The 25,371-nt window shown below is 39.1% G+C and overlaps 4 protein-coding genes and 1 non-coding gene across 5 annotated transcripts; all 5 read left to right on the top strand.

The window, feature by feature from the left end:
• Positions 1–491: 491 nt before the first annotated feature.
• On the top strand, positions 492–2,710 carry LOC107277697 (uncharacterized). Its single transcript, XM_026021035.2, has 6 exons — positions 492–606; positions 694–899; positions 1,110–1,272; positions 1,684–1,812; positions 1,913–1,987; positions 2,601–2,710. The coding sequence occupies exons 1-6, from the start codon at positions 543–545 to the stop codon at positions 2,633–2,635; spliced, it is 672 nt and encodes a 223-aa protein (XP_025876820.2). The 5' UTR covers positions 492–542; the 3' UTR covers positions 2,636–2,710.
• Positions 2,711–8,036: 5,326 nt separating this feature from the next.
• Positions 8,037–9,111, top strand: LOC107277063 (uncharacterized). Its single transcript, XR_010736911.1, has 3 exons — positions 8,037–8,230; positions 8,317–8,418; positions 8,931–9,111. It is a non-coding gene; the product is annotated as an uncharacterized protein (transcript).
• A 2,115-nt stretch (positions 9,112–11,226) lies between these two features.
• Positions 11,227–13,163, top strand: LOC4348648 (chlorophyllase-2). The gene is made up of 2 exons (XM_015757652.3): positions 11,227–11,773; positions 12,010–13,163. Exons 1-2 carry the CDS (start codon positions 11,393–11,395, stop codon positions 12,736–12,738), a joined length of 1,110 nt encoding a protein of 369 aa, XP_015613138.1. The 5' UTR covers positions 11,227–11,392; the 3' UTR covers positions 12,739–13,163.
• A 3,439-nt stretch (positions 13,164–16,602) lies between these two features.
• LOC4348647 (1,2-dihydroxy-3-keto-5-methylthiopentene dioxygenase 4-like) lies at positions 16,603–19,256 on the top strand. Its single transcript, NM_001404018.1, has 5 exons — positions 16,603–16,907; positions 17,014–17,092; positions 17,852–17,946; positions 18,038–18,277; positions 18,835–19,256. Exons 1-5 carry the CDS (start codon positions 16,896–16,898, stop codon positions 18,961–18,963), a joined length of 555 nt encoding a protein of 184 aa, NP_001390947.1. The 5' UTR covers positions 16,603–16,895; the 3' UTR covers positions 18,964–19,256.
• A 2,801-nt stretch (positions 19,257–22,057) lies between these two features.
• On the top strand, positions 22,058–24,415 carry ARD (acireductone dioxygenase I). Its single transcript, NM_001404017.1, has 7 exons — positions 22,058–22,168; positions 22,819–22,930; positions 23,042–23,136; positions 23,256–23,370; positions 23,481–23,605; positions 23,949–24,019; positions 24,121–24,415. The coding sequence occupies exons 1-7, from the start codon at positions 22,151–22,153 to the stop codon at positions 24,182–24,184; spliced, it is 600 nt and encodes a 199-aa protein (NP_001390946.1). The 5' UTR covers positions 22,058–22,150; the 3' UTR covers positions 24,185–24,415.
• The last annotated feature ends 956 nt before the right edge of the window (positions 24,416–25,371 follow it).

Raw genomic sequence — 25,371 nt, 5'->3', positions numbered from 1 at the left:
ATTTTGACAAAATCAGTTTAATTTCTTCAGTAACCAGACAAATTCTCGCGGTATGTGTTTGAAATCACTTGAGAACCTAATTGAATTGGACCATTTCTCCCTGTAGTGCGTCCAAAAGAGAAGGTTCTGAAAGATCCAAAGGAGATCACCAGTTTGAGGTGAAGAAACCCAAGACCCCTAACCTCGTTTGAACCGATCAAATCCACTTGCTCCCTCTGTCTCAGATTATAGATCATTGTTTCAGATTATAGATCATTTTGATTTTGATTAAAGTTAAACTACTATAAATTTAACCAAATTTATAGATAAATATACTAATATCTACAACACCAAATTAGTTTTATTAAATTATAGATTTAATATATTTTTATAATATATCTGTCTTATGTTAAATATATTACTATATTTTTTTATAAATTTGGTTCAACTTGAAGCAGTGAGACTTTGACCAAAATCAAAAATAACTGTAATCTGAAACGGGGTAGTACATAATAACACCTACACGCATCCCATCTTTCCCTGATCGATCCATCCAACCAACCATGGCCGCCGCCGGCGGTTGCTTGCTTCTTCTGCTGCTCGGTGTGGTCGCCACCGTCGCCGCCGGTGAGTGCAACGACGACGAAGAACTTGCACGCCGGCGTAAGTACACATGTCGCTGCAGAGACATATATGATGATCGTGAACGTGCAGGTGCAGGTCCGGCGTGCGAGACGGCGAGGTGCGGCAAGGGGCACTGCGTGGAGGAGCCGGGGCCGTTGGGGCTGGACGCCTACCGCTGCGACTGCGACGCCGGCTGGTCCAACATGTTGAAGCTCATCCCGGCCTCGCCGTGCACCATCCCAAACTCTACACCCATATATATGCCTTCTCACTTCACAGCAGTTCATATATATACTCCCTCAATTTCATAGTACTATTATAAGCTGTTTTAACTTTCTTTTTAATAAATTTGTTTTAAGTTTATTTAAACTTATAGGAAAAACAAACATATTGTTAAATTATATTTAATGCGAGATTTAATAAAATTAATCTGGTGTTTTAGATGTTGTAAAACTTAATAAAGTTTTCTTGTGTGGAAATAAAACTTTATTAAGTTATAATGCTAGATTTCACTTTTTTTTAGTATCCAAACTTTATTAAGTTTAATCAAGCTTAATTTAGGAGCGATGGATTTAACAAGCCTCGCAGGCACCGTTGACAGCGCGTGCTTCAACACCAGCATCTCTCTGCCCAACAGCCCAAGGGCGGCATCCCGCTCACTGACAGTATGTAAGCTGATCCATGATCATATGACGGATTGTTTCAGTTTTTCTGTACCATTTCTGCCGATAGTATTTTACTACAAGTATTATTGTTGTTATCTCAAATATTGATTTATGAGTTCCACTGCCAGTTAGAAAAAAGATATTCGCTCCGGTCCAACAAAAAGTACCTCGAAATATCAATACCTCACGGTACCAAATCGTTTTCGATCGTTGGAGGTACCGTGAGGTACTGATATTTCGAGGTACTTTTTGTTGGACCAGAGCAAATCTCGAGAAAAAAATTCCACTATCAGCAATTGATGTGTTAGTATAAATAATACGATTTATCGGATCAGAAAAAAAACAAACAATCTGGATTGCTTCTACTGCCATTACATAGCAGTGTTTTGCATAAACATTTTTTTTTATATTGCAGCTTGCGTTGCGGTCAACTGCGGGCCGGGAGGGCAGCGCGTGAAGGAGGAAGGGTTCAGCTACCACTGCGCCTGCTCGCCGGGATTCGTCAACATGCTCAACCTCACCGAGCTCCCCTGCATCAAGAATTGTAAGCTTAGCCAGATCGAAGAAAGCAAGCACTGAATTTTCTTTTTTCTTTTCGATGCCTGAACCTTGCTGCTGCTGCTGCTGATGGTGTTATTACTTAGGTGCATTCGGCAAGGACTGCGCCGCTCTGGGACTCTCCCCGGCGAGCACACCGGCACCGGCGCCGACACCGGCTGGTAATGATATAGCCATTAGCCAAGACAAACAATTCATTCGTCGACTAAATGTGGAACCACTTCTGTTATTATTTGTCTGTCTTTTTTCTTTGCCCGGCTGATTAGAATCGCTAGCATATCAACCACAATATATTCAAGAGAACTCCATTCATATCCTGGTAAAGAAAGCTGGCTGGGTTGGGCTTATAACTTTTTCGGGTCACTCCTGTAGGCGGCTGTAGTTCAGCTCGTTCGACTTTAGTAAAAGTTTTAAAACTCATGGTTAACGGGTAGATCGGTCTATATTGTTGGATTTTAATTGCCTCTCTGCATTTCGGTCTCAAAATGATAGTCCCAAAATTAAGCCTAAAAGGAGGTAATGTACCTTTGTGAAAATTAAATAGTTAATACTCCCACTGTTTCAGATCATAAGATGTTTTGACTTTAGCACTCATTGTCTATAGATAGAGAATCTTCCATCGAGAAACCTATCTCCGTCGTCTCATTTGGAATCACTTTAAGTTTAAAAACAATTGTTAGTTAGGACATCTACAATGTGATGGGTTATATGGTTAAGTCGTAATGAAATGGTTTTCGATAACTCTAATGTTAATAAATTAAATCTTATATGCAGGTACTTTACGGGAAACAAATTGGTTTCAATTATAGCTCCTGTTGCAAAAGTGTCAAGAAGAGAAATAAATGATGTACTCTCTCCATTTCATAATATAAAACTTTCTAGTATTACCCATGTTCATATAGATGCTAATGAATCTAGACACACATAGATTTATTAACATCTATATGAATATGAGCAATGCTAGAAAGACTTATATTATGAAACAGAGGAAGTAGTACACATGTTGTTATCTATACAACTCTTTGCCAATCATTGATGGTGATTTAGCAATACGATTTGCTCTTAATAATTGTCTTATCATCCGAATTATGTTGGCATTCTGTAAAACTTTGGGATGGAGAGATGGATATATCCTACGAACTATATAATAATGGTAAAATGTACTACAGAACACTCAAATTTTATGATCTTTGCTGTGAGACACTCAAAAAACGTGTATCTTCCCATGAACACTGTAAAAATATGGTAATTAGCTGCTAGACACCCGCCATATTATTTTATTATTTTCGGTGGAAAGTGAGAAAGAAATATTGATTAAAGACAAGTTTGCCCATGGGCTTACTTGTCAATCTCACATATCCTCTCTTTCTCTCCTCCTATTCTTCCTTGGGCGGCGATGGGGGCGGAGGGGATTGCGGCGACGAGCGGCAATGGTTGAGGGAGCGAAGGGAGCTGGCAACCCTGTCCTCACCTCCTCTGTCACAACGCCCTCCACTCATCTTCTTTCGCGTCGTCGGATCCCGCACCCGCTTGCCGGCTTCGTCGCCAAGTACCGCAGGCGCATGGGGAAGGGGCGTCCTAGTTGTCATCGTGCTCCTCTTTCGTGATCGCCTGTAGTTGCACCAAGCAGCAGCCATCGTAGGAGGGGTGAGGGGGACTTCTTCTTCTGCTCGCCGGCCTCTCCGCTATTGGCACCCTCTCTCGCGCCCACTGTCTCTTTTATTGCCACCGCTGATGTCACCGTTTTTCCGGAGCGCCGGTCCCCAAACCCATCCCCTTCACTACTCGGTATCGTACTAGAGCAGGAAGAAGAACAGTGACCAGGGTCACATTCGTACTTTTCATGGTTTCTCTCTCTTCATTTGCACCAAATATAATATAATAATAGGTTCGGTGTCCAGCAGCTAAGTATCAAATTTTTACAGTGTCCACGAGAAGATACATGTTCTTTATATGTCTCATAGCAAAAGCCATAAAATTTAAGTGTCTTGTAGTAAATTTTGCCAATAATAATTTGGCTCTAGCTTCTTACAAATACCAAGATTTTTCCTGTTATATAAAAGCTCTGGAGCAACCATGCATCCCTCTCACTCTAGCCCAAAAGGCAATGCAACTATCACGTTTTCGCTAGATTCAGCACTTCAGCTCCTCACCGACAAGTCAGACGCATGCATTAAATCCATAGCACATACTCCCTCTGTTCTTTAAAGAAAATAGTGACACCGTTAACTTTTGAATATAACGTTTTATCATTTTTATTATTGAAAAAGTGGTGCGTTATGAAAAAAGGTTAGGTTTACGATACTTTAATAACAAAACAAGTCATAACAATATAACTAATACTGCATAGGCCTATTTAACAACATGACCTATTTTCTTTTAATAAAATGAATCGTTAAACATCATGTCAAAAAAATTAACAACATGACCTATTTAAGAACGGTGGGAGTATTCGTATATTTCATCTGATTATTTTTAATGAAAATACTGCATAGGCCTCAAAATATAGTGTAGCGTCGGAATGGATCATACCAGAGCTTCTATAGCGTAAAAAGGTGAACACAATGTCCAGAGTTTTCCAACATGGTGGGATATGAGAATAGGAGTATTTCCTTCTCATATTGCTTTTTTTTAATTGTCAGCTCTCTCTACTGGTGATAAAAATTGAATGAAAAAAAGATAAACGTTGAAACGAAAATCCTAACTTGAAAAGCAAAAAAAAAAAAGTGCCCATTTCTCCATCAAACATCGATCGTCCACATCTCTATATAGTCTCTATACGAAAGATCAAAACAGAAGAACCCTGAAGAGAAACAAAGAAAAAAAGAAACTGAAAATATATACTCCCTCCATTCGAAAATAAAACGCACAACCACTCTTACCTCAAAGACCAGAAAACACTTATTATCACCTCATTATTTGAATCATCCTAATAAATACAATGTACATACCTAATACAATTAAAGATTTTAAAGGTGAAGGATTTAAATAATAATAATTTAGTGGAGAGCAAGTGCATGCTAGTTAATTGCGTCCACTGCATGCAAACTTTGTATTATGAAACATCTAAAAAAATAGATGTGCCTTATATTTCGGAATGGGGAGTATAAAAAGTGATGACAAATCAGGTATTACTCAGAGGTTAGCCTCTTACAATAGTAGATACAACAAAACCTCTTAAATATTAATGTATCAAAATATTCCTTTTATCGAAGTGAGCGTAATTTAAATGGTTGGGTTCCATGTGGTGAAACCAGCTCATTCGGGTTCAAGTCATATACTTAACATAGCTGCTTGTATTTATAGTTAATTATTTTTTCACTGGTAATGACTTTGTCAATATCTAGGTGTTCATAAGGGTAGGGGTGAATGCGCGCGCGATATGTGTGCTAGTGTTTATACTATGTTTCTTAAAATATTTTCCTTTAATTTTTGGGATAGAGATGTCTCTCCAAACATTTTTTTAAGAAGAAAGTGTGATCGTGTTAGGATTGAACACGAGACCTCAAGTGCATCTCACAAAATTCCCTTTAAGAAATGATAAGAGTTAACTTTGAGCCAATGTCATGCGTAGCAATCATGTTGGCAAAGCCATAAATTATCAAAGCTCAAGGTCTTTGGGAACAATTTATAGAGAAAATTCCCTTTGTACCCCTGAAAGATCACCCAATCCCTTATATGCCCCTGAGATTTGCTCATTCCCTTCTATACCCCTAAATTTCAGTTTGGATCCCTTCTATACCCCTCCCGTCAGTTAACCGTTAGTTGACAATTAAATTTCTATCATAAAGTCTATTTTGCCCTTTGGTATCAAGAAAATGTAAATTTATGAATTATATTGATGAAGTATATAAATTTATTGTATGCGTATATTATATGTATGAGTTTATTTTGTGAGATATTATTTAATAAAAGTAATATTTTAGTTTCACCTCGCGAAGGGAACAAATATTTTTTATCTATGAAAAAAATATTTTAGATAAAACAAAAAAATAATATTTTTTATTATTAAAAACTGTATATATAGCATATTTTGTTATAGTAGTACGAAATTTTTTTATAAGACAAATCTTTTTATGTGAGATAAAAAATTAGTTTTGTTAAATAATATCTCACTAAATAAACTCATAAATATAATATTCACATACAATAAATTTACACGCTCCATCATTATACTTCATAAATTTACATTTTCTTGATACCAAAGGGTAAAATGGACTTTACGATATGAATTTAATGGTCAACTACATGCGAATATTATATGTATGAGTTTATTTAGTGAGATATTATTTAACAAAAATAATTTTCTTATCTCACATAAAAAGATTTATCTTATAAAAAAATTTCGTACTATTATAACAAAATATGCTATATATACAATTTTTAAGGGTAATTTTTTTTGCTTTATATAAAATATTTTTTTCATAGATAAAAATTATTTTTCCCTTCGCGAGGTGAAACTAAAATATTACTTTTGTTAAATAATATCTCACAAAATAAACTCATACATATAATAGTCGCATACAATAAATTTATACACTCCATCAATATACTTCGTAAATTTACATATTCTTGATAGCAAAGGGCAAAATGGACTTTATGGTATGAATTTAACAGTCAACTGACGGGAGGGGTATATCGAAGGGATCCAAACTGAAATTTAGAAGTATGGAAGGGAATGAGTAAATCTCAGGGGTATAGAAGGGATATTCTCCAATTTATATGTATATAAGCTTCTCGTGCACACCAACTAGCAAATATCACGAAAATTCTATAAAATATTAGACAACATACTTCCGTGCTCAACTATAGGAATATTAGTTTTCTATAAAAATTACATGGTAAATTAAGCACAATTAAACATGATTATGAAGGCAAAGCCTAGAAATCCCAAGCTGCTCTAGGCTTGTTTCTGCATGCCTCTTCCCTGAGCGGTCTGTGGTGATGATAATAGGATTAGGAAGGGAACAAAATCACTTGCTCCGTACGTAATTGAATCCCCCTTTTTTCTCCTAATTGAATCGGACCAAGTCCCACGTACATCGCGTCGCGTCCAAAACAGAACGTTCTGAACACATCCAAAATTAAACGAGAGACTACCAAAAAACCAGTTCATGGTGACGATGAAACCTAAGACGCCGGCGGCAGAAGCAGACGCGCGTCGCCGCCGCCGCCTCCGAATCCCCCCCCCCCCCCCCTACTCTTATACATTGCTCGCAACGATATATCAAAGCCTCGTCTCGATCCATCCATGGCGGCGACAACAATGCCGCCGCCGCTGCTGCTCGTGGCCGCGGCGGCGCTCATTGCGGTGGTCACTGCTACTGTCGCCGCCGGCGCCGGCGAAGGTCCGGCGTGCGACACGGCGCACTGCGGCAGGGGCCAGTGCGTGGAGCAGCCGGGCCCGCTCGGCCTCGACACCTTCCGCTGCGACTGCGACGCCGGCTGGTCCAACATGTTCGCGTTCCTCCCGGCCTCGCCGTGCACCATCCCAAAATGTACTTAATTACAGCTGGATCGAGTAGCTAGCATCATCGTGCAATCTAATTACTTTGCTAATGGATGAATCAATCAGAAGCTTAATTAATTTGATTTGTGAATAATCTTGCACGCAGGCACCTTCGACAACGCGTGCTTCAACATCACCTTCAACTTCCCCAGGGGCTTCCCGCTCACTGACCGTACGTAAGCTAAACTAGCTCATTGATCGGGGAGAGTGATTTTATTCCCCTCGTTTGGTGCAAGCCATTTTATCAATTTTATTAAAAAACATTAACAACATACTCTCTCCATCCTATAAAAAATGAATCTAGAATCGGATGTGACATATTTTAATACTACAAATCTAGATATGTCTAAATTCATAGTATTAGAGTATGTCACATCCGATACTAGGTTGATTTTTTATGGGACGGAGGGAGTAAATTAATACTACCTCCTTGCATAAATATATGACGTTGATTAGTTCAATTTTGAGCTAACCAATGTCAAACAAAAAAAATATGGAGGGAGTATAAGATATATCACTCCATAAATATGCAAAAAATTTAACTTTTATAAGTTGTAACAAAAATAACAAATATAGCTACAAATGTACGTTAACTATTTTCAGTTTAATTTGTTTTTTTTTACCGGCTTGCAAAAATCCACATCCCATTGATCGATCATAAGTTCATTCATTCACGACAGATTCAGTCTCAAGTTTTCTCTGTATACACAAACTTAACCATGGTGATCATGGATGCACGAATTTATTAAAAAAAAAATTGTTGCAGCTTGCGTGGCCATCAACTGTGGTTCGGGAGGCGAGTGCGTGAAGGAGGAAGGATTGAGCTACCACTGTGCGTGCTCGCCGGGATTCGTCAACATGTTCAACCTCACCATGTTCCCCTGCATCAAGAACTGTAAGCTAATTAGCCAACTGATCAATCTTCGGTTTCTCTGCCATGCCTGAATCTTTTGCTGCTGATGATGATGATGTCCGTGATAGGTGCTTTCGGCAAGGATTGCTCCGCGCAGGGGCTCTCGCCGCCGGGGAGCCCTCCGCCGCCACCGCCGCCGTCTCCGTCGTCGTCGTCTCCGGCGACACCTGGTAATGATAGCCACGACTCATCCGGGCATCCCTCATGCCCAAAAGGCAATGCATCTACTGTTGCTACTTCTACTACTTCACTAGGTTACACGATTACACGATTTTTCACGTGAAACTATTTTAAATTATCGAAAAGATGTTCGCTCATTGTTTACATCTTATTTAAATAGTTATGATTTTTTTTAAAAAAATAATAAGATATAAGTATTATGTGATAGATCACTTCACAAATATCAAATTTAACTGTAAATAAATGTTAACTAAGCTATAGTTTGTTTACTTCGCTGTGAGAAAAAAAAAAGAATCCTCAGTTCGTTTTTGAAAGAAACAAAGAATCCTCTCTGCTCTAAACCAGGCCTCAATTAGTTCCTAAACCTCGTATTCCATCTCTTCGATCTCTTCATAAATCCATTGCATCCATAAGAAATTTTTGTAGCAGGATCTTGCAACCGAACACTGACATCCTTACTGCGATTTACTGTCGTGATGTCTCTCTCTCTCTCTCTCTGCAGGATCTGTTCCGTCTGATAGCCTTGTGCAGCTGCTGCTACTGCTCTCAGTCGCCATGGCTCACATCATATGATTTCAGAATGAGACACGGCCGGCCGCCCAGGCCGGGATGGATCCACATAACACGTAGTGTGTTCATATATAACTGCATATATACTTAATATACATATATTTGCATCCGGCAAATTAAGTTGCATCCACAGTCGATCGATGCCTGTATTTCTACAGATAATTTTTTTTTTTTTGAAATTCTACAGATAAGAAATTGTATGCGAAGAATTTTTTTTCGCAAACACACAAAAAGACTGCACGTCAATATTAGAAGAAATTAATTACGTGAACACTGCAATCAAACTCATTGTTCCTCCTTGATCATCTTTGTAGATTTTGTATGCAAACCTTGTGAAACTGCAGAGTGTTTCGATCTGAATCTGAATTTCCTGGAGCCATGCTGAATATGTATTTTTCTTGTTTAAACTCGTTTAAACCACGTTATATTAGGTTTTCATTTAGACTTCTTTTTGTCGAGTTACATGCACTACTTTACTCAAAAGCTTAGAGAAACACAAATGATTTCACTTAACCCAAAAGCTTAATACAGGTCATGAATGTACCCATGGTTAATATGTTGAACTCCATCAGGCTTAATTACTACTCCTGCATCCATGGATAAACAGGTGAGATTATCGTCTCTAGTATTATCTAAAAAAAATCGTCTCTAGTGTATAGAAAGCCAATTCAATTAATTTTGCCCAAAAATGATGGGATTCCCCTTAATCTCCTCTTGCATGAAAGCGAACTAAACTACAAATGCTGATAGGAAAGCGATCTGGAGTTGTGAACACGAGACTTACTTGTTGCAAAATTTCTCCCAAAGATGGGTACAAATTGAAGGTCCTACTCTGCCACTGTGCAATCACAGATAAGACAAAGAGCATATAAAGATTTTTTACAAACTTAAGTGTACATGGTCTCGTTTCATACACATCACTATATTAAAGTGTTTTAATAGAAATGCAGAAAGAGAAAAAAAAATCAAGCGTTCACGATATCACACTACAAATAGCAAGATTTTCTTGTTGGTCTATGTGTAGCTCAAAGTTAACCTCGCGCACTACTGGAGTAATACATGATACCCTTCATCTATGTTAACTACTAAAGAAAATGATACATACCTGAGTGAAAGAAAAAAAAAATGTAACTGCTGCGTTTGAAACAGTTTTTTTTTTTTTTGCAAATTACTCCCTCCGTTTTTTAATAGATGACGCCGTTGACTTTTTCTCACATGTTTAACTATTCGTCTTATTTAAAAAAATTATGCAAATGTATAAGATATAAATCACACTTTAGGTACTATGAGTGATAAAACAACTCGTAGCAAAATAAATTATAATTACGTAAATTTTTTGAATAAGACGAATGGTCAAACATGTGAGAAAAAGTCAACGGCGTCATCTATTAAAAAACGGAAGTAGTACATAGGAAAAAAAAGGAAATTTAGAGGGAAAAACGTCTTAGAAATTATGAAGTTTGTTGAGAATTGAATATGAGACTTCAAAGTTGAAATAATACACCCCTTATCAATATACTATCAAGTCCTCCCTCCATACTCATAAAGTAAGTCGTTTAGGACATCGACACGGTCTACAAAACACAACTTTGACTTCTTATTTCTATAAAAATATTCATTGAAAAGTGATATATGTATACTTTTATGAAAGCATTTTTTAAGACAAATCTATTCATATAATTTTTACATTTTCAAACTCAACAAATTAAGGGTTATTCATGATTTATATTCCCATGACTTCCTTTACGAGTACGGAGGGAGTACATCTCTACGTAGGCAGACTATGTACTTGAGGCCCCATCGTTTGGCTTTTTCCCTAATAAACAAAAACGATTTATTAGGGAATAAAAATAAATTTATAGGTAAAACTTTTATGTATGTGTTTTTTGTGACTTAAAAGCCAATGCTGAAAAAGAAACTACGTTGAAAATATCTCAAAATCAATCTCAAAATTAAATTTGAAAATTTGGCTTTTTTTTGGCTGATTAAGCCATCCGATGGGAGGCTTGATTAACATGGTAAATTGATATTTTGATAAATAAACTTCACGACTAACTCAGAACAACTGGTCTAAATGATGCAATAGGAGAATATTTTTTTAGAAGCATGCAAGAAATAATCCGTGGACAAAAAATGTGGACCAAAAAAAAGTAGACTTTCTCCGGTGAACTTCCCAGCAAGCAACTGGGACATATGTAATCGCGTCCAGAGTCCAGACACTTCACTACGAAGAAAAATAATCAGCGAAACTCTGAACTTTCTGAAGATAAGAAAGCTACGACACTCTCTGAACACACACACACGGCCATCAAGCAGCCACACGAACGCCCCCCCCCCCCCCCCCCCAAAAAAAAAAAAAAAACTAATTAAGCTGCAAGATATCCATTCTTGGTTATGAACATGATCGCATTTGCGGCGCAAATCTTGGCGTTCTGCCTCCTCCTGCTGCTGCTGTTGCTGCTCCAGTTGCAGACAACCATGGCGGGTGATTCTTCTTTCAGCGGCGTGTTCGACCATGGGAGCCATGGCGTCACCCTTGTCAAGGTCGACGAGGCGCCCAGGAAGTGCTCGTCGGCGGCGGCGGCGAAGAAGACGGATGATGATACTGCTCCGGCCGGTGGAGCGCCGCCGAAGCCGCTGCTGGTGGCGGCGCCGTGCGACGCCGGGGTGTACCCGGTGGTGGTGTTCTTGCATGGATACCTCGCCTATAATTCCTTCTACTCGCAGCTGTTCGAGCATGTCGCCTCCCATGGCTTCGTCGTCGTTGGCCCCCAGGTAAATCAATCCATCTTAATTTACTACTTCTCGTGTGAAGAATTTTTGGACTGATTTTATCTGACAATTTGAATGCTAAAATGGTGTGTAAAAACTACAGCTATTTTTGGGTTGTGAACTGATTTTATCTAACAATTTTGATGCTAAAATGGTGTGTAAAACTACAGCTATTTTTGAGTTATGAACTGATTTTATCTATCAATTTTTGATGCTAAAATGGTGTGTAAAAACTGCAGCTATATACGATGTCTGGACCGGATACCACCGACGAGATCAACTCGGCGGCGGCCGTCATCAACTGGCTCGCCGCCGGCGGCCTCACCTCGAAGCTGCCACCCAACGTCCGCGCCGACGCGACCAAGATCTCCATCTCCGGCCACAGCCGCGGCGGCAAGGTGGCGTTCGCGCTGGCGCTGGGCCACGCCAACGTCTCCCTCCGGGGCGGCGCCGGCGGCGCCACCATCGCCGCCCTCGTCGCCGTCGACCCCGTGGACGGCTTCGCCGCCGGGAAGCAGACGCCGCCGCCGATCCTCACCTACGGCGGCGCCAACTCCCTGCGCGTGCCGGCGCCGGTGATGGTCATCGGCACGGGCCTCGGCGGCCTCGCCCGGGCGGCGCCGCTGCTCCCGGCGTGCGCGCCGCCCGGGGTGAGCCACGGCGAGTTCTACGGCGAGTGCGCGGCGCCGGCGTGCCACCTGGTGGCGAGGGACTACGGCCACACCGACATGATGGACGACGTGACGCCCGGGGCCAGGGGCCTCGCGACGCGCGCCGTGTGCAGGAGCGGCGGCGCCAGGGCGCCCATGCGGCGGTTCTTCGGCGGCGCCATGGTCGCGTTCGTGAAGAGGTGGGTGGAAGGGGAGCCGGAGCTCCTGGACTGCGTCAGGGCGCGGCCGGAGACGGCGCCGGTGGTGCTGTCCGCCGTGGAGTTCCGCGACGAGGCGATAGCTAACCACTCTTATTAAAATTGGAAAAGGTCTTCGTTTGAACTTAGGGATATTTTAGAAACTTTGAGCAGGTTTTACTAAAATCACTACTAGAAAGAGTAAATTTCACAGACTATATGTACGATGGTTTAAGTTACACAAAATTATATAGTACTCCCTCATTGCCTAAATGTTTCACGCCGTTGACTTTTTTAACCATATTTGACCGTTCGTCTTATTCAAAATCTTTTGTGAAATGTGTAAAACTATATGTATACATAAAAGTATATTTAGCAATAAATCAAATGATACTTAAAATTTTTAATAAGACGAACGGTCAAACATTTTTTAAAAAGTCAACGGCGTCAAACATTTTGAGATGGATGGAGTATTAAAGTAGTTTCGAGTATTATCTTTATACAGCTTCATACAACTACATTATCACCTATTTTTTCTTCGATCTATCATATGTGTGGGTTATAAATTGGAGGCGCCTACAAATTGGGTGTCCTATTTTTTTTCAAAAATTGGACAATGTTTCACCATGTAGATCGAAAATGTTTCACTAAATAGATCAAAAATGTTTTAATCTTTTACAAATCTAAAACACAACCAAATCATATAATGAAACATTTTGCTACAATATATGAAACAACGGTTTCCAAAAAAATCAGACGTTGTTTCACCATATATAAAAATAATGTTTCAGCAAATAGCGAAAGAATGTTTCAATTTTTTAAAAAAAGTGAAACACGGTCAGATCGCTCAATGAAACAATTTGGTTCAACATATGCAAAAAAAATGATTTAAAGCAATTGCAACACTTAAACTCCGTGTACATCAACAAACCACGTGTACATCAAGAAGAAATTATTAAACAATATAAAAAATCCACTATAACATTTGATCTATATATATAGTGAAATATCACAGAGTACACTAGCTAAAATATCGTTGGTGGAAAAAAAATGGATCCTCCTTAATAGGACGTTTCTGTTATATCCGGACGGCTGTTGCAACGGACGCACGTAGTGGGGTGCACGGAGGCGTGGCGTGGCGGGGCCGGGGGGCGCTCGATTTTTTTCTCCCCCATCGGGCGCCCGACGCGGAGGATTTGCGTTATAAATTTGTATCAAATATTAAGCTATAGCTAATTATTTTACATTTATTTTTATGATTGGCATGCAGCAACGCTGAAAAGACAGTCATTATGTTTCCTGTTTGAAAGAAGACAATCATCTTAATAAGATTAAGGGTATATTTAGAAGAGTTCTGGTTAGATTAGCTTCTCATCCAGATTATGAGAAGTTATAATTATAGAATAAAGAAAATCAACTAGAAACCAGAAAGTGACAGCTGAATTCCCACATGTTGCTTCTAAGAAGTAAGAACCTGAAACTCTTCCAAGCATGTCTTGAATGGTTTTGAAATTCCACGAGTTATTTAGGCTGTTTTCGACACCCCTTTTCCTAAAAGGAATAGTACGCACGGAAAACGGAGCGATCCATTAGCACATGATTAATTAAGTATTAGCTAATTTTTTTCAAAAATGGGTTAATTTGATTTTTTTATAACAACTTTCGTATAATTTTTTTTATAAAAACATATCGTTTAATAGTTTGAAAAACATATGCACGGAGATAGCCTTAGTCCTCGACCGGAGTTAAATTATCCCATTGGTGGTAAGCCATGATATATGACATGATAACTGTTGTAAATCGTGAAAAACTGGATGAAATTGATCAGAGTTTTTACTTTTTCAAAATTGTTCTAACTTGCTCCAGTACCATTGTACTCCCTCCGAGTTGATAATACTTATCGTTTTGGATAAGGGCATGGTCGAAAAAAATAGGCATTATTTTTCAATTATAATATGTATAAAAGTGTTAACAAATATATGATTTTATTGAAGTAGTTTTTAAGATTAATCTATATATGTAGTCACCATATTTGAAAGACAAATATTTTAAAAATAATTCATAATTAAATATTCTAATATTTGACTTCACCTTTGTCTAAAACGACAAGTATTATCAACCCGGAGAGAGTACTTCCTATGTACGAGAAACCTTGATTTCAGCTGTACTTGGTCAAGCTTTTGGTATAGAGGGATAATATCTAGATTTGTTGTAATAGGATGTATCATATCTTAGTACGAGATTAGCTTATTTTGAGATGGAGGGAGTACACCTCACTAATCAATGGGTTAGCCGCCCCCACACTCTTACACGAGCTTGTTTATTCCCTCCGTCTTAAAATAAAAATGATTTTGATTGAATGTGGAATATATCTTATTACTACGAGTTTGCATCATATTCGTATTGGACATGTCTATAACGAGACCGTTCTCTATATGGTCATAACCAGCTACCTCAATCTCATATCTAATTACTACATACTCAAAAGTGCATGTATTTTTTTCTTCTTATGGAATTTTCTCTTAGATTACTCATCCGATTTACAGTCTGATTACACCATTGTGTTCATAACAATTAAATCTTTATAACAAGATCTCACGTGACTATATTTTTATGAAAAAATACAATTTACTTTTATAATATATCTAAATTACTTTTAGATTTCATTAAATTACTTATTAGTCATAAAAGTAATTTAATAAAGCCTAAAAGTAATTTACCTACATTATAGATGTAACTTAAAACAAAATTATAGTAGCTTGTTACTGCATTAGAAGAAATCTATACATTCATAATGTTGTGAGTTGTTTATTTTATAATCATTTTTAGTCAATGATGTAATTTATGCTGATTAAATTTAATTTCTATATAGACTCATGTTTTTACCTTCATAACGGATTTACTTTTAATGTCGTGATAAAGTTACTTTCTTTTTGTTTTAAGTTTCTTCTATAATATATGTAAATTACTCTTACGCTTTATTGAATTTACTTTTATGGGTCAAAGAAGTAATTTAGTGAAATCTAAAAATAATTTAGATATATTATAAAAGTAATTTATAATTTTTCATCAAAATATAATAATGTGAGATCTTGTTATAAAGATTCAATTCTTACGAACACAACGGCGTAATCGAATCGTAGATCGGATGATTAGTTTAAGAGAAAATTTTTTTTGAAGGTGGCGTAGTGTAGAACATCACATGAATCACGTGGACGAGCGTAGTGTAGAGCATCATAATCGGACGGGCACGCTATCGATCACGTGGATTAGGGGTGGACAAAAAGCTTGGGCTCGTGAGCTCGGCTCAGGCTTGGCTCGGGCTCGCATAGCTCGGCTCGGCTCGAAAGCCAAACAAGCCAAGCCTAAGCCTCCTTCCTAGCTCGTTTCCGAAACGAGCCAAGCCCGAGCCGGCTCACGAGCCGCTCGTGAGCTCGCTTGGCTCAGTACAATAGTGTCATATGCAAAAGTTTTACACCTTTTCAAACAATTTATTTGTTGAAAATGATAATTTTGATTACCATATTATCTATTTATGTGTTGTGATGACGTATTAAAGAAAAATATCACTTTATTATACATTCTATGTAGTAAAATGTTGCTCCATTTCTCTTAGACCTGCTTGAGATTTACTTGATGCCAGGCCCGCGAGCCAGCTCGAGCCCATAAACGAGCCGAGCCAAGCTGCAGTTTTAGCTCGTTGTTTGTAGCGAGCCAAGCCAAGCCGAGCTTCCCTTGCACCAAGCTTTCACTTGGCTCGGCTCGTTTCCACCCCTAATGTGGATCGCCATCTATTGGACGGCCCCGTACTGCCGTACAGCGTCACGCGATAAGGTAAAAACGAGAGTGATCTCGATTTAGATTTTGCGATTCGTATTACATACCAAAATCTTATATTTCAGTACGTAACGAGTATTTGGCAACGCCCAAAATCTCAGTCAATTTTGGACGATTAATAGAATACCATAAAATTCCTAGCCTATCTGGCCTTGCACGGTTCTTCAGTGTTCCAGGGATCTGCAATCTGTTGCTCTCCACTCACCCGACTCCAAATCAACTCCGCAACCTCCCTGTGGCTCTCTTCCCATCACCAATCTCCGCCACAATCCGCTCACAAGAACACGACGAATTCGAGCAGGACAATCTTTGGTTTCTGGAACCAACCAGTAATCCATCCTCCTCATCGATATATACTCCATACACGTCCGGGCAAGCAGAAACCAAAACGGAAAAGCTCTCGGATTTCCCCGTCCCCATCTCGTTCTGTTCCCACTAGCCATGGCTCATCTGGTGGGTGCAAGAGCAAGATCGATTTTTTTTTTTGGTTCTTGCAAATCTTGGTGATTTTGCGGCGTGCTGATGTGGTGGGTGGTTATGGTGTTGGTTCTTGGATTAGGTATGGATGCTGGGGGAGAACGGAGAGGAGAAGAGCTTCGAGAATCCCAACGAGTTGCTGCCACTCTCCAGACTTGAAGGTGATGACAGTAATCCCGTATCTCCCGTTATTCTTTCTTTTTATTCGGGAAAGAAAAGGATGATTCGTGGAGGCACTAGAAATCATCATCTACTTGTTGATTTCCTGGGTTCTTGAGACCTCTTCCTGGTGAAGAAATTTAGTCAGAGATGATTTTCTGACCAAATGCCCCCTTTTTGGGATGGGATGAGAGGTATATTGTGAGTTTCACCTGCTGATTGTTGCTATGCTCTTATATGCAACTGGTTGAAGAGAGGCACATGATTCAACTGGGCAAACCATACAATGCTACCTTGAGATTTGGATCTGAGCAACTGTGGTGAATTTAGTTTGTGTGGTCAAATTCTAACCTGTTTCTCAAAGATTAATTGTCTTTAGCAAATTATGTACTGCTATTGTCAACAAGAGATTCCTCTGAAGTCTGAATGCGTGCTGCAATAGCCTGTCAAAAACTGAACAACTGTTTACAATCTGGGAAAATACAAACAGGATGGCAGACAAAGGAGGAGATACATTACAGCTTATCTACAACCAACTTCAGTTAGCTAGGGGATTTGATCCTACCTAACGCTGTCTGCAAGTTGTTTAACATACCCCATCAATGTAAATAGTCAGATAGTATGAACTAACCATTGTTCTTAACTTCTTGAGCCTGTAGCGATATAACTTAGTAAAGCAGTTGACCAAATTGTTCGAGAATCTGGCCTGTTTTTGTGCTAGACCTGTTCTACTGTGCAACTTACTGACCCTATTTTTGCAGAGATCGGTGTGTTGTATTGGCACTTGGATCCTAAGAAGTCTGAAAGCGAAGAAGAGCTCACAAAAATCCGCAGAGAAAGAGGATACAGCTACTTTGTATGGAACTAACCCCTCAAGAGCTGCAATTTCCTTTTGTCCATCCCTCTGCTGTGCACCAATTAATATGTGCTGTATTGCTTTTTCTTAGGATCTTACTGAGATATGCCCTGATAAATTGGAAAATTATGAGGAGAAGCTGAAGAGCTTCTATTGTGAGCACATTCATGCTGATGAAGAGATCCGGTACTGCTTGGAGGGTAGCGGTTACTTTGATGTCCGTGACAAGGATGACAAATGGATTCGGATTTGGATAAAAGAGGGAGACATGATCATCCTGCCAGCTGGGATTTATCATCGGTTCATCGTCGACAGCAACAACTATATCAAGGTAGGAGCCACTAATAATCTTTTTTGTGTCACTGAATCACAGCTACACACAACTCACACAACTGACTATCTGACTTGCACGATCAATTTCAGAACTGGGACAAAGGTAGCATAATTTGAGGTTTAAGATTTATGACATTTTGTAGAACTACAGAAAACTTTGAAATGTTCCACGTCCCATAACTTTGTTGTCAACACACTTGGTAATTAGCCTCTCTTATTCTAGTCATGTAATCCTCATGGACCAAGGGAAGAAAGAAGTAAAACTAACTGTTATGGCCCCTACGCAAATATGATAACACCGATCTAGCTATGTGTGTAGAGAATGTATTGTTCACTCAATGCTGAACATGCAGATATCTCAAAAGCTATATCTCTAAATTTAACAAAACTACTGAACTACATAACTGGCATTAAAACATAAAACATGGTTCAGCTGGTACAGATTTGATAACACTATAGTTTGAGAAAAAAAGTATGATATCTCTTGTTTTAGAGTTTAAGCAAAATATTTATCTGAACCCTGGCCGATACATTCTGATCCTTTTACATTTGCAGCTCATGAGGCTCTTCATTGGAGAACCAGTCTGGACCGCATACAACCGGCCACAGGAAGACCATCCTGTGAGGCAAGAGTATGTCAAGAATGTGAAGGGGGACACCGGATTTGCTCTTGCCGCACATTGAGTTTGCTGAATTGGGGGCTCACTATACAACTGTCCTATACATCACACTACTCATGAAATCATGAACCCATGCTGTTTTTATCATGAATCATGAAAACACATATGCAGTACACTTGAAAACTATCATATGTAGTACTACTATCCGGCTATCCTACAAAAATTTTAGTACTACTTGAAACATTGCAGTATACACAGTGACTGGTCCTGTACTCTTGTGCAATGTACTACACCAAAAATTGTCTATAACAAGTCGGTTGGATACCCTAATGAAAATATTGCTCTGTATTCCATTTGGAAACGCACTATTCTATCTAACCTGTTGCGACTGATCGTGTTCATTTCATTTTCACCAATCATGGATTGGGACTTGGGACTGGGAGGGCAGAGGGGCGCTATTTGCATGAAGTTTAAGGTGCTCTTTAATAGAGTTGTCATGACAAATGTGCTTTCATTTAATTTTATATTTAATAATCTATTTTTTATAAATGTATATATTTTTAGTCACGAAAAGTAGATAACCAACACGTGCATGGGAGATAATATCGATGTTTTCAAAACACATACGTAAAAAGAAGGAAGCAATCTAGTTTTGCTATAATTGGTGGGTTCGTTGGTGGACCCGTTGGATAGAGGGCCCATATGTCAGTGATCCACGCCAGAGGAAAATAAGTTGGACCTTAAACTCCTGCTGTCTAGTATATATTTGTTGAAACAAATTTCAACATTTTATGAATTATGGACCATTGGATCGTCTTAAAATTCATGCCAACGCCCTTGATCATGATAGTTTATTCTTTCTCCTACCTAACTCTTGCGGTAACCACACTAAATTTCTTTCCCCGCCTCATTTGCCTCCACTGCAACAACGAGACACTTGCCGCCCTTGTCGGCGCCAACGAAGCCCAACCTTCCCTCGTAACATGAGGTGCCCCTGTCCTGTCGACTTTCCTACCCCGGTGGCTCCCTGCTATCGGAGACGACTCTGCCTCTTAACCACTTGTGCTTTTTCTCCACCAATTCCGTTGTCGCCAGTTGCTTGCGTGCCATTTATGCAAATATCACTTCCCCGCCCATCTCGACCTCTCTTTTCCAATTCCAAATCCACATCACACATGTTGGTTGTCATCATTGCTTGTCTCTGCCACTCACGCATTGCTTTGCCACAATATAACCTTCTTATCTCCTTTCATCGATCGGTGCTCTCACCCTTTCCTCCCATATCTTTTAGCAGATGCAACACTCCTCTATCCACCTCCTTTCGTATCCAGTGGCCTTGATGCAGAGCAGCCTATGAGATGGAGTGAGCGGTGAGGAAATGGGGTGGTAGAGTTCTTGGAAATACTTGATGGGAGCCTAACATGAGTTGACTACTTTATTACGAAACAACTTAGTGTTAACTTCGGTGACAGTGCAGTCTAAGTCTGCGTGATGGCTAGTCAATTTACTCCATCCGTCCTAAAATATAACAACTTTTAGCATTTAGGATTTGTCCCAAAATATAATAGCTTCTCCACCAGCATTCGCTTTCCAACCAATCACAACCCTCCACCATTCATTTTTCCTACTTACTTCCACTTCTCAACCAATCACAATATCTTCATATTTAATTACTTCCACTTCTCAACCAATCACAATATCTTCATATTTAATTCTACCTACTTTTTAATAACCATGTTCAACTCTAAAACTTCTTATATTCTGGAATGAAGGTAGTATATGATATGCCACAAGTGGTTTTTTTACTGTCTCTAGTGCAAGGACTAATGTTTTCTACATGCGTGAACCACTGTTTTTATGCTTAAGGCAGTTTCGACTCTACCATATTGCAAGCCACTTTCTATTTCTCCTCTTCTCTACGGTTGTGTTCATCTCCATTGTGAACTGGCTAAATTAACAATATCTAGTATAATAAAATATGTTATAATACTCTCTACGAAAAAAGTGTCATGTGTTTCGTTTCTCAATCCATTTTTTTTCTCTTTCTGTTTTATATGCATATCTTTTGCGATAAAATGAGCATGCACTAGTGCACACTACTAATTATTATCTGGCTGCCACTCCTTAAAAATGAAAATGAAAATGAAAAGTAAATGTTTCATTTCTCAATCCATTTTCTTATTCTTTCTTGGTTACAACACATATCCAGGGATTGCTATCTGTGTGCGGCAGTAGTTTACTTGACACTGGATTCCATGAACTTGAACCCTTTGAAGTAGTCATATGCTCAGCGCCGGCATGCATGACTGTCCAGGTTCAACGCATCGGAAAGTTTTCTAGTGGGTCCACTGCCCAGTGGGACCGAGAAAAGCAGCACATGTAACAAGTGCAAATAGCCTATCAAATAGAAAAAAAATCACAAGTGCAAACAGGTCCCAAAATTTGGGGTAGTCAAACAGAATATTGAATATCTTAACATGTGAGGGATACTGCTGTAAGAATTTTGTACCCAAAGAGGTTTTTAGATCTTTTAAGATTTAGGGTGTGTTTGAATAATGAAAAATGGGGATGGGATTGGGATTGAGAAATGAATGAAGGGTTAGGATTAAATGGAAGCGGAAGAATGAATGGTTAGGATTTAAATATGCCATTTGGTGGGTAGGAAATTATTTTCCTATCCCATGTTTGAAACCACTTTTGACTTTTGCGGGCTCCATATGAGGAATTTCTAGAAATTACTACTAGTTCATTATAAAATTGAGAATCCGATACACTTTCACACTCCGTTTCAGATTATTTGGTGTTTTAAGGGTTAGATACTAAAATCAATCAAACATTTTGATATATGACCATCAACATCTATAAACTTATACAGTATTGTTTAGTATCATAAAATTTATATTGTTAGATTCAATATGAGAAGTACCCCTCACAATATATACAATTATTTCTAAAGTTTGATGATAAAAGATGGAGATACGTTTGATTTATGATAGGCCTATAAGTACCAGTAATGGAAACTGAGGTAGTTAAAAAAAAAGATTTTGACTTTGTACTCGCTCGAGAAATTCCAACGAAATTTCAGCATTCCTCGGGGTCCTGCGAGCAAAAAATCCCTACACCGAGCGTATAGAAATCGATCCTTCGCTCTTCCCGAGGAAGAAAAGAGAGAGCAGCAGCGAGAGACGAACAAAAAACAGAATCCATCGCCATAATCGAAGGTTCGCTCTTGCTTCCACCCCGCAATCCACATGGAGAACGAATTCCAGGTACACGATCGATCTTTCCCACGGTTTTCTTTCCGCGGATTTTTGTTTTTCTTTTCTCCACTGTTATCTTCTTTCTCTGGGAGCGAGCAGTACAGCAGCAGAGTACAGGATTCTGCTTGTTTCCTGTGCAATGTTTCTCTTTTGGGGGTTTAGGGTTGGGGTTGGTTTGAGTTCTCTGGCAGTAGAGAGATTCTTGAGGGTGAAGTGAGAAATGAGAGGGCTTTTTCGTGTATTAGGTACGGATTTATTATAGAAAGGATCTTCAGGGAGATTGTAATTCTTGGAAACGACAAGGATGATTTGTTTGGCTAAATCCCAGTTATTCTTGGAACCGTTTTATTTCGGTTTCTGTTGTAAAGCAGAGACTAAATCAGCAGTCACATTTTCTTCTTAAAAAATTGGCACAGTGCCTAGAGAAAATCTGATACTCATATGGAATATGGATACCTACTGTGTAACCTGACAATATGAAATCTGTGTGTTTTCATGCTCATGAATGCTGATTGGGGGTTAAGTTCAGTTAGGAAACGTTTTATGTGTCCTCATTTTGCAGACAATTTATTGTAAGTACATCATTTGTGGTGTGCGGTGTTTAAGTTCTGGTAATCTTGTTGATTGTTGTACTGTTCTTTTTCCCCCCAAAAAAAAAGGATGGTAAGACGGAGGTGATAGAAGCATGGTACATGGATGATAGCGAAGAGGACCAGAGGCTTCCTCATCACCGCGAACCCAAAGAATTCATTCATGTTGATAAGCTTACAGGTTTGCACATATGTAGATCAGCACATTGCCTTTGTGCATTGAAGCTCTTGTTATTGTTGTTGTTGTTGTTCATACAAGCTAGTAAAACATGTGTGTTTCTTTAATATCTAGAACTAGGAGTAATCAGCTGGCGCCTAAATCCTGATAACTGGGAGAATTGCGAGAACCTGAAGAGAATCCGCGAAGCCAGAGGTTACTCTTATGTGGTTTGTCCTCAGCTCAGACCTGCATTTGCAACATACTGTGTTATGTTCCAACATAGTACTGTTCAGTGACTGTAAATTCAAATATGAGAACTCTTTAGTGACTGCTTTGCCCTGGTCAGGACATTTGTGATGTGTGCCCAGAGAAGCTGCCAAATTATGAAACTAAGATCAAGAGTTTCTTTGAAGAACACCTGCATACCGATGAAGAAATACGCTATTGTCTTGAAGGGAGTGGTTCGTATCTTATCGTGTTCATTTTATGTAATTAAGTGCATGTTATGCAGCCATTGAAACCGAGGTCATCCTTCTCAATATAATCCTGTATTTTGTTCTATGTTGTTAAGGATACTTTGATGTGAGAGACCAAAATGATCAGTGGATTCGTATAGCACTGAAGAAAGGAGGCATGATTGTTCTGCCTGCAGGGATGTACCACCGCTTTACGTTGGACACCGACAACTATATCAAGGTACTCCTCTACCTTGTCAGCTTTGTCTGATCATCCCATTGCACACATCATTTGTCATTAATTAAAAAAAAATGTGACGACGTTGTTCCAAATGGGTAATTGCATCATGTGTCTGGTACTGCCTAACCAAGTACATACCCAATGAGCAAATTCATCATCAACTGAGATGAAATTTTGTGAGGGTTTGGTAACTGATCTACTGAAGGAAAAAATTGCTTTGTTGAGTTATTCCAATCAAATACATACATATAATCCATTTTTTGTTTTTTGAAATCTGAACTCTTGCATTGACTCTTATGAATAATAAACAACTTATTAGTTCATTGGACATATTCTTTTACAGGCAATGCGACTGTTTGTTGGCGATCCTGTTTGGACACCCTACAACCGTCCCCATGACCATCTTCCTGCAAGGTAAGCCCAGGATTTCGACGTCATTCTCATTGCTGCCTACCATCAATTTTTGTTTCCCTCCTTTTCTTGTTCCTCTACGGAGCCTTGCTGTATTCTTTCAGAAAGGAGTTTTTGGCTAAACTTCTCAAGTCAGAAGGTGAAAATCAAGCAGTTGAAGGCTTCTGAGGGTTTTGTTGGGCTCCTGCACTGCGGTTCTATATTCAACCTGAATAAGATGTGCTATAGCAATGTAAATTTAGCACAGTGGCTATGGTCGCCACTCACCAACTTGAAGTGAAAGATTTAATGATTTTTGTTAATTCTTATGTATCAATCGGCATATAGCATTTCCGAAATGTGTTTTCAATAAACAGAAAGTAAGAGTCATGAAGCTGAAAATGAACAAAATTTCTCAAATATGCAGTGTCATTGGACCATGGTCTGTCTGCTGCTTGCCTGCTTCTTTCGTGGTTTACTCCGTTATTGTTTCTGGCCTTATCTTTTCGCTTATGCTTATCAGCCAAAATTTCAATTTTCAACCTTAAATTTAGAGCTGATTTTGGGTTTTTTCACCTAAGTTTATTTTTCAGCCTTTGTTTTTAGATTGTTAAGAACACGCATATAAAAGTTTTATTCACAAATTACTTTTTGTATGCAAATATGTCGTTTCGCTTATTTGTGAAATAAGCGAAACGATGGGCACAAATAAGCGAAACGACAGGGCCATTAGTATACTTCTGACCAATAAGAGTCTCCTGGCCAAAATAAAATAAAATATATAAGCAACATAATTTGAATTTTTAAATTAATTTATGATTAATTAAGTGGATTTTCTGTTACTTTTTATTTTTTAAGTCGTCTTTTTGACAACTCTAAAATCATTTTCACTGCCTTTATCATGTATCTTCTGTATATCGCAGCTATAAAGCTACCACATCCATTTTAAAATGTAGCTATTCTTAGTTATGAATCTAACACTGTTTTAATCAAATAGGCCTACAATGTGAGCAAAAAGTTTCCTCAAATAATTAAAAGGAAATGCCCACAGATTTCACACAAGTTGGCAAGGCATTTAGTAAACGCCAAAGAAGATTACACCGAGTCAATTCCAGTGTAGTACTTAAGGCCCAATGCACAGGTGACAAGTGTCTCTACAGTATGCTCACGTGTTTGGTTGTAAGGATTGGATGGAATGGGGCGAACCCACTTTTAGAGATGTTTGTTTTAGGGTGAGTGGGATGGGTTGGTCGCAGGAAAGAAATATTCCTCTCAGATCTGGGACTAACCGATCCGGGCAAATCTCGCGGACGAACTCGTCCTACTTGGGACGAGCAAACGGCGTCACCGCGCCCTCCGCCACCTCCGTGACCGAT

Source organism: Oryza sativa, chromosome 10 (genome assembly GCF_034140825.1).
Source record: "Oryza sativa Japonica Group chromosome 10, ASM3414082v1".
Classification (NCBI taxonomy): Eukaryota; Viridiplantae; Streptophyta; class Magnoliopsida; order Poales; family Poaceae; genus Oryza; species Oryza sativa.
This window is presented reverse-complemented; position numbering and strand designations above follow the sequence as displayed.